The sequence below is a fragment of the Pundamilia nyererei genome, unplaced genomic scaffold (assembly GCF_000239375.1).
Source record: "Pundamilia nyererei isolate P.nyererei 1_Seehausen unplaced genomic scaffold, PunNye1.0 scaffold00135, whole genome shotgun sequence".
Classification (NCBI taxonomy): Eukaryota; Metazoa; Chordata; class Actinopteri; order Cichliformes; family Cichlidae; genus Pundamilia; species Pundamilia nyererei.
In genome coordinates this window covers 1,554,897-1,564,794 of record NW_005187536.1, presented here as the reverse complement: position 1 = coordinate 1,564,794, position 9,898 = coordinate 1,554,897, and the positions used below count along the sequence as shown (strand labels likewise).

Genomic DNA, 9,898 nt, shown 5'->3' with positions numbered 1-9,898 from the left:
CACACACACACACACACACACACACATGCTTTTGATTTTACTTTCACTTAATGAAACGGTGCCACTCTAACAGGGACATTATTATTCCAGAACAGTGATTGCAGAAGTAGTCAGGTTGCAAACATTGGAAACATTATCTTCACTTGTGGAAGCTGTTTCAGAGCAAAACTAAGTGCGATTTAATGGGCAATTAGCAAGTCAGTGTGAGGCCGTGTTAATCCCAGTGGGATGGAATTATATGATGTACAAGACACGAACGACTTCAATCCAAAGAAAAGCTCTCGGTGAGATTATGTAAAAAGAAAAGAGGCTAATATATTTATACCGTCTCTCCATGTACAGGCTCAGTAGTAGCTGTTACCTGTAAAAGTCAAGGCCTTTAATCCTCACAGATACACTTTCACAGTTTTCTTCATGCTTTCATTGTCTCGCTGTAATTGGTGGAGAAAATCACATTTATGAGTCATTTTTGAAAAATAGAGAAAATCAAATCATGTGTGCTATGAAGGCGATGCTCCACCTTATGGTCACCACTGCCTGCTTCTGTCTGTGATGCTGCGACTGTGTTTCAATGGAAAGTTGGACAAACAAATATCTGATTGGGTTCATGCAGAGCCCAGATGTGAAGGTGTGAGGACAGTAAGCAGATGTTTGGAGATGGGCTCATGTTCATGCGGTGGCTTTATTATCACTGCCCTGCAGAGTCTGTGTATGAGCAGTTCTTGCTGTGCAGAAGGATTACAGGCTGTGTCTTTTCTGTCCTCCAGGGGGCGCTGGTCTCAGCCTGTGCAGACGACACGTTGCACTTGTGGAATCTGCGCCAGAGGCGGCCGGCCATCCTGCATTCACTCAAGTTTAACAGAGAGAGGTATGCACACACTCGCACATAAAATCTGTATAAAAAGATGGACATAGGCCTCATGATGTCATCCTTTGGTAAGCGAATCAGCTCGAGCTGAGTGTTTGTGTGTACACTTCAAACTCACTGATCCTCCTCTGAGGATCATGATTTATTAACTCTGTGTTGTATCATTACGTCTAAAAGCAGCAGAGGCATAGAGGTGGACACCTTCTCACCCAGAGCGGCTCCGATGGTCTGTAGCTACATCCCATCCCAGCAAGCATGTGCTGGTTAGCAGCCTCAGCTGTGGCATCAGTATCCAAAGCCAAACAGCAGAGTGTGGGTGCTTAGAGGAACAGCCTTACCACTTTGGCTTTCTTCACAACTGAACTGAAATGTGTCCGTTACACCAAACGTGACCTGACACGATGTCTCCTGCAGAAAAGCGGATCTGTTGCACGCTCTGGGGTCATGCTGGCTGCGTCCTAAAGATGGAGAAGCAGAGTGTTGTTCAGATGTAGGACAGAACTCTGATGCTGGCTAAAAGCTCTGCTCCAGCTCAGCCGATGACCCCCGTGCCCCGCGACACCACGCCCCTGCCAGAGCCGACTCGTTTCACATTTGATCACCTAAACCCTGAAAACCACATGAAGCAGTGTTTACACGGTTATAGCAAACAGGCTTCTGTGCAACACTTTAAAAACACATTGCTGATGACGGCCTGGGTCGAACAGCAGTCAGAGAGCTGAATCTGGTGTCTTTGCTCCTCTTCTGTTTCAGAAGTCATCGTTCTGGTGGGGTGGGGGTGATGTGGGTGTAACAGTACCTGCTCGATGTCTTGATTGCGTGTCAGTGTCTGTACAGCTTCCATATTTGACACCTCGTGCCAGTCTCAGAAAAGAGAGGGCTGAGACGCCACCTGCAGCTCCTGCAGGAAGTTACTTGGTACAGACTACGTTTCCTCCAGCTGGTACAAATGTGATCAAGTCCTATGTTCATTGAAGCAGGCTGAGTGTGTTCTGTGTGTCTTGACTTCTGGCTCAGCTCGTTGGTTTCTGAATGGAGAAAGAGATTCCCATCCTCGGCTTGCTTGTTTTTCCATTCTTCTTCTGTCTATTGGCTCTTTGCTGTTTCCCATCAGCAGCACATTTTCTGCTCTATGCCATTAAACATTAATGCCAAACAATGGCCTCTGGATGCTGATGCTTGGTTTTAAAAACTTTTCCCCCAGTTTCCTCCTCAGGAAAACCTCAAAGGGTCACTCAGTTGATGCAAACGCTGCCTCTGAGTGACCCAAATGGGCAAAATGCTGTGAGCGGCTTAGTTCAGACACAGGCGCTTCAGTGTAGCACCGTTCGATTATTCTGATACCTGCAGGCTGCCATTTCTGTCTGCAGGGGGAAAGAGCAGGCTGCTGCTGTGAGGGAGCAGGAATCAGTATGAACGTTTGCTGCACCTCAGCTGCTGTGTTCAAGTTTGCAGTGTCCTGTAGGTGGACCTCCGCTGCTGCATGCTTTATTCCAGACACATAATATTGCGGTCCTGTCAGGATCGTTGGCTTAAATACACACAGTAACCTTCAGCTAACTCTGTGGTTTCTGACGGTGTCAGAGCGTGTTGAGAGTGCGATGCCACAGATGAGGTAGCAGGAAAAAGTTTCCTTTTCATAGCTTTGAACATCGAGCCTCCCTGTTCTCTGTGCGAGGACATTTAGTGAACATAACTCTGTGCTCGCTGTAACTGTATGTAATCATCATTCTCATCCAGCTGCTGGCAGGTTACACTCTTAATACAGGCGAGTGAAGGTAAGACTCACTCTGTTTGCTTCATCTGAGTCATGGAGGCCGTTTTCTCTCTGCTGAAACTTCCCGTAAGAAGCAGGAGAACAACGAGCTGTGAGCCAGTCTGAACAGTGTGTTACGCAGTACAGGAGAGGACTTTGTGCCTGTAACAGAGCCTCAACACAAGTATTTGTTTTAATGCAAAGATATTAACAACTGATTATTTAAGCAGGAGCCTGGAGGGGAGCAGATTTCACTTAGATGCCTCAGACATGGGAGGAGGTGCTCGTGTGTTATTACAGAGTGATGTTGCACTGTTAACACGGCACACTCACTCTGCACGTCCTGTTTGTAGCTGTGGCCGAACATATACAAGCGTTCTTCAACATTATTATGTTTATTTATGAGATCAGGCTCATGGATGTTGGTGGGGCTGGATGTTACCTGCAGCCTGAGAGTTGCTGCTGCCTGCTGAATATGTAGAAAGTGATGCTGTGGTTACACTGATGCTGACTGTAGGCCACTGCTTCTGTAATCTAACCCACTCTAATCATTTTATCATGTTTACATCATTCCATCCTCGCATTTGGAGTCTCTGATTGAGCTATTTTTGCAGCTGGCGTCATCGCATAAGAGTCTACGAGTCTTACAGCCTCGCAGCTGTGCGCGATACAGCCCGTCTGCCCACACAGGCTCTGAGCTAAATGTTAGGAGTAATGCTTTGATTCAAAGGTGTTGAAACCCTCTTTCAGCAGCGTTCCACCTGCCTGTCGGTGCGATAAGGTAGGAGGCAGAACCGCTCAGCGGAAGAGCAGCGAGTCACGCTGTAAGACAAAAGGAGAAAAGGGCATCGTGCATCATCCATCACAGGCGCTGCCTTTCCATTTAGCTCTGTGTCTCCAGGCTGCACCTCTGACAGTCAGTGTCCTAATACCTCATCACAGGCCCACAAGGATAACGCATGACTCAGCAGAGAGACCCGCTCTGTGATGACTGTCGGCCGTCGTAGTAAAATAATAATACGAGTGTTTGCTGATACAGGAAGTCGCTGTGGGATTCCTGACGTCCTGGTCACTGGTCATGCACAGCAGATGGCGAGGTTACTGGTTCCTGAGATGAAGTCACCAATTTGATTAATCTCTGCATCCGTTTCCTTCGTTAGGAGTATTTATTGGAGCCGCTGCTCTGCCGGCAGCTGAAGTCATGCTTTTCTTCTTTATTCAGATCGATAATTATGATGCTGCATGGTGCCGCTAAAACAAAAGCTTTGATTTTCCTTATATATCTGTGTTCATCACTACGGGCCTCCTCCCACTTCCTGTGGTCGTCTCATTTCTTCCACACTTTGTCTTTTATGCGAGCGATTATCTCAAACTGAAGCACTCAGTGCTGAAAGGCTTTTCTAAAGAAGGAGTTTCTTCCTCTTCCACAGGGACGCCATCACGACTCGCTGTGAAACTCCAGGTCTGGTTCTTAAAATACAGCAATTTAAACGTTTAATGTCAACATTTTTCAGAATTTGTGCTCTTGGATGGATGTTTGTGTATCCATTCGAAGTAATAACGATGAATAAAATGCTTCTTTAAACAAGGAAATGTACAAATTGGACGTCTGAAGCCTAAATGCTTGTTGTGGGAATAGACGCCTGTGTAATCCTCTGCTGCCCGTGCTGCTGCACACCCCACCTTTCCCCAGGCCAGTTTGAATATCATCGTCTCCTCGAGCCCCTTAAATCCTTATTGAATCGCCTGCCCTCTCATTTGTCTTCTGTCTAATAATGCTGCCTTGCTGGGTGGCTGTTGGGCTCCACAGTGATCAGCATGAGAGTGACTTACTGCTCTGGTCTTTGTTCTCTGCTCACAAAACCAGACGGTGAAGAAGCAGCCTCGCATCACACAGTTATTTTCTTGTGTTATTCAGCAGGAGTGTAAGTGTTTGTGTGGTCGAGAAAAACACCTGAAACATCAAAGTAATAATAAAAATGTTTTTTCCAAACATTAAATTCTGAACAGTTAAAAAAAAGGTGAAATATTTGTTATCGGCTGTTTCCAGGAGACGCACGTTCACACAGGTTTGCTGATTGTAGGCGACACAGTGTTGTGTGTCATAGATGTGCGTTTCCGGTCTGTGTGCTCCTCCTCCTCGTGTTTCCTGTTTTACTTTGACAGTCTCGTGCGCTACGTGAGTGTCGTCGGCTTCGTTGCTCCGGTCTCGTTGTGCGGTCGCTCCCAGCTGTCTCTCTGTGTTTGTTCCTCTGTTTGTTTCTGGATCGTCTGCATTTCCTCTGCCGTTCTTCCCGCCGTGTTTCCAGGTGTCATCTTTAGCTTTTGCTAGTTCCCTTCCTGCCTTTTGTTTTGTAATGTTTGCTGCAGCCCTAAATAAAGGCTCGCTTTTTGTTAACATCCACCTCCGTTTGTCTGCGTTTAGGTCCACATCCCCTTCTCTCCACGCAGACGGGACCGTTTTCAGTAATTCATACATCAAATGTAAAGTTTTGTGCAGAATGATGGTGGGTGTTTCTGGAATGGACCAGGCTAAGCTTGAAGCGAATATCAACAGTGTGAAATGTTACAGAAGACATAAAAAGATCAAGCTTTTACTGCTGGGAGTTTCTGTGAAGTACCATAAGTAGAGTGTTTCTGCCGGACTTGCAGACTGAGGGAAAAAGTTCCTCTCACATGAGAAAAGCAGGAATTGCATCATTAAAGGGCAGGAAGAGCAAATGTGGGCAATCATACCTGCGTGAAAGGTGCTATCCTGCAACAACACGGTTCTAAATGAAGCCTCGACAAAGGATGAGTCAGGCCGTGACGTCCGTGCATGAGTCAGGCTCTGACTCGTCTGAAGAAGGGAGCTTATCACGGAGAAAATGACTGTGACACGGTGTCACATACAGCACACTCTCCTGCATCAGTTACACTCAGGCAACAAAACACCAGAGAGAAGACTTCAGTGTAATTACCGCTCGCCTGCTCTTACGTTGCTTTTTAAGACATTTCTTATCTTTATATCTTTAAAATGATGTTTTGAGCAGGTTTCACATGGACAACATGTTGGACACATATAAGCACATCAGCATAAGCAGCACCAGGCGTATATTAGTGTCCTAACACTCAGAGACGTGCGTGGTTATGTGTTTGACCCAGAGACGCACAAAGCGTTGTTTGGCTGACGCTCAGCCGGTTTTCCTTCTTCTCTCTGCAGGATCACATTTTGCCACCTGCCCTTTCAGAGTAAATGGCTGTATGTGGGGACGGAGCGCGGGAACACACACATCGTCAACATCGAGTCCTTCGTTTTGTCCGGATACGTCATCATGTGGAACAAGGCCATCGAACTGTGAGTATCTGAGGCTGAAACAGAAGCGGTGCTAAATCGTGAGGATGGTGTGGGTTTACGATAAACGATGAGTTTATTCTGAAGGTGCATGCTTAGATCCATGCATGCTGTAAGCGTCGCACTGTAACGGCAGCTACCAGACTTGAGCTTTTCCTCCTTTGGACTTTCCTTAACGCTCCCCAATGACAGCATTTGAGGACCTCCATCTGCCTTTTGTGAGCGGTTCTGACATCTCTAAAGTCGTGGTTTGATCACCATTGGAATATTTTGTTTGTTTTTCCGAGGGAGGCGGTAAAGGAAGAGACTTCCTGCAAACACGGTTATTTTGTTCTACAAGCAGGCGTGAAAGAAAAAGAGCTTCGAGGCTGACTGCTAGCAGGCTTTCAAAGGGTCAAGAGTTAGACGTTACCGTTAGATTCCTTCAGTGAAACACGATGTGCACGCTCTTGTGTTTGGTTATTGTGAAACTGACACATGCCCCCGACTGACAGCTCGGCGCCATCAGGCACGCACACGCTGCTCGGCTGCATTGTACGGCCGTTTGTTTTCCGCGGCGTCACCCACCTACGCGCTGCTCTTCTGCTGTTACCCTGACAAGTCCCCTGCTGCAGTGTCAGTCACAAGTCGCTCTTATACCGAGCCATCTTGTTGCCTTGTGACAGTTGAAATACGGCGAGCAGTCTCGACACGATGTGCGTGTGTGGGAGGTGCTGTCTGCCAATCATCACACAGAGGCAGCGGTTGGGATTTTAGCAGGAAGTTTGGTTTGTTGATTCTTCAGGACAAAGTCAACAAGGACAAGCTCAGCATCCGTTTAAGAACCTGAGAAGTTTGAACTGTTACAGTGAAATAGAAGAAGAAAAGTGTTTCATGTGGAAGGTCGTTGGCTGTTGATGAAGACCTGCTCTGGCTGTAAGGCTGCCCTGCATGCACGCGCAACACGTCCTTTATCACCTTCACCTTTTAAATATTGTTGTAATTGGTCTCAGCGCAGGAGGAAAGCGGCCGCACGCATGAACTCCTCGTGTAGATCGTGTCCTTCTGTGATGAGTTTTTCATTTTGCAGTAGTCTGTGGACCGCAGCGTGATAACGGTCTGCTTTGATCACATGACTGTGGTCACACCTGCTGCATGATAACATGCTCAGAGCAGCTGTTTCTCGTCCGTGTGTCCAGTCAGAGTAACACAGGCTCGGTCATATTTGTTTAACTGAAGACTTCAAATATTACCAGTTTATCAGGGTTAGAAAAGCATGCTGAGGCTACGTTACTCCTTCACCTTGATACGTGCACCTCGTTACTGACGTAGGCGGCTCAGGATTGGTTGGTTTTGTTTGGAATGACTCTGTGTGGATTAACCGTCAGCACAGACAGCGTGCAGCACAGACAGCGTGCAGCACAGACAGCGTGCAGCACAGACAGCGTGCAGCACCGCCTTCGTGCAGCGTGCAGCACCGCCTTCGTGCAGCGTGCAGCCACCTTCACCTGCTCGTGCTTCAGGATTTCCAGGTGACATAATGATGGATAAACACACCGATGTGAATGCGTTACGACTTTGATGCACATGAAACACGTCGTGTAATTAGCTGCAGTTAATGAGGACTGCAGCCACCTGCAGCCTGCGAGCTGTCAGTGTGAGTGAGCATGTCATGTGAACGGGCGTTTTGTTTCCCACAACAAAGAAAGATGAATGTTAAATGCAGTGGGTGTGACTGGTAAATGAACTGGTTCTTATGTGGTGTGTTTCTGCTCTAAAAGCACCGTATTCAACGTGCTTCCTCCACCCATTCACACGAGCACTTTGTGCTACGCCTCAGTGCTTTCTGACGTCGTACATGTTCACGGGAAAAGTTCATATCTGGGTAATTAAACAGCCAAAAACATGCGAGCCACCAACACGTCCGACTAAGGCAGGTCACGTTACCGAATCCGACCGTTTGTTGTTCTGCTTATCCAGTTAAGAGTCACGGCTGAGCTGGAGCCAATCACAGCAGTGAAAAGGGCCGGACAAGCATTCGCTCACTACTTCACACTTACAGCCAAGCCAGCGTTCTCAGATTAGCTCATGTGTACTTCAGGATAACATAAGAAGATAATACTTGGATGAGAAGCTCATTGAGTTGGTCGTTTCTCCTTCGTCGGTCGACTTCTGTGGATTTTCCTTTAGTGAGGACGGAGCTATGAGGCCAGTGTAGGACGTGCAGCGGTTTCCGTCTTTGTCTTGTTTTTCTTCTTCCTCGTCTTCCTGCAGCCTGGTGCATACACCTGCCTACAGTACCTGCAGTATAGAAACAGCCTCGTTTTCAGTGTTCTGGTATTGAATCGTAGATCTCGGTGACATCTCTAATGCTTCTATAGAAAAGTGCCTCAACGTGCTGACGCAGCTAAATGTCTGCTGGATCCTCTATAATTAAATATCAGGGAGAGATGGCCTGTAGATAATGGCTCATTTAAGAATAGGTAACTTTCCTTTATGACTTGAGCTGCAGAGTGTACCACAGTCTCAACAACGGGCATGTATTATACACAACGCTGTAATATATTCTGTATTTCCTAACCGTCAGCACTCTTTATCTTCCTGAAGGAGGGTTCATGAACGAGTCGAGAATGAATCTCTTCTCATCAACAGTGACTGGGGACTCGTGTTATTTATCTGGGGAGGATTTCCACGAAGCATGAATAAGGATGAGAGGGGACTTTGTGCAACAAGCGAGGGCGAAGTCTCCTAACTGTGCAAGCAGGAGGGCGTGGATCGCGTCGACGTATGACTGCACGAGTCGTTTGGTTGGTTCTGTGTGCAAAAAACCAATTCAAATGGGACCAGTGCAGCCAAACAGGAGGGCCGGGCTCTCATTGATATTCAGACGGGTTTGCAACATATTTAATGCACAATTTCATCTTCGGGAGATTCGCTCTGAAATGAGAGATAGAAATGAGATGCGAGGAGAAACACAGCAGCCCAGTGCTCACTCCTCACAGAGCCCTCTGATGAGCAGAAGTATGTTTGCGCCTGGCTTCGTGTCAGCTGTAATAAACACCGGCACGTTTTCCTATTTCTGCTATTGGGACTGTAAAATAAACAGTTGGCTTCCAGCCACCGCCCGGTTTCACGGCCTCTTCACAGCATGATGAGCAAAAATGCTTCCGTGCTTGAGAAATCCATACGTCAGCGGGAGGGTTATGAAAAGATCATCGTCTTTATTAAATACTGTGTGTAAAAAGGCCGCGCTGACAGGTTTACGCCCTCCGACCTCACAGAACGGTTTTTCTGTTCTGAGCCTTACGTTGGTGCAGCTGGTGAAGAACGGCCACTTTAAACAGCGTTTGTCTTTCTCATGGAAATCCTGCACTTCGTACGTGCATCAGCACTCTGAGCTGCTCCCCACCACATGCATGCAGCACAAGCAGCAGGTGGCCTGTCAACAAACAGTGTTTCTCCAAACCTTCCACGTGGACATTTAGCAGAGCGTGCTGGTTCATAGCCCACCCAGCCACGTTTCAGAGTGGACGGAAACCCACTCAGAGAGCTCTGAGTGTAAATCGCTGCAGAGATAAAGTCATAAAAACTACAGACACCTGCCTGAAGGTCAAGAAACGTTCAGCGCTTGAAGAAATTTACTGTAAACCCCCCCCCCTTACAAAAACCCCTCTGAGTCAAACACGTGAGATCATTTAAACCGTTTTCTTGACCAAATACATTCATGTTTACTGTTGTTTGGATTTGAGACTGAGCCGATGATTTAAATATTATCATTTCTAATTCTAACATTGAATAAGGTTAAAGCCTCAGCTGGCATGTTAACGTCTGCGTAGTTACAGAAAGACTTTGGAAACGTTGTCACAAGAGCCGTACTTCAGGTGAGGGAGGGGTGGGGCCTGGACGCCTTACAGTCACCGAGTAATTATGTCAAAGCTTTTGTTTCATCACTTCCTCTGTC

General features: G+C 47.0%; 1 protein-coding gene across 10 annotated transcripts in view; it reads left to right on the top strand.

Moving 5' to 3' along the window:
• stxbp5l (syntaxin binding protein 5L) overlaps positions 1-9,898 on the top strand; it is a 130,966-nt gene that overhangs the window by 69,966 nt on the left and 51,102 nt on the right. For all 10 annotated transcript variants that reach the window (XM_005743764.1, XM_005743762.1, XM_013913510.1 and 7 more), the window contains exons 4-5: positions 768-868; positions 5,827-5,961. In XM_005743764.1, the coding sequence (XP_005743821.1) occupies positions 768-868; positions 5,827-5,961 (236 nt within the window). The remainder of the gene's footprint in view (positions 1-767; positions 869-5,826; positions 5,962-9,898) is intronic.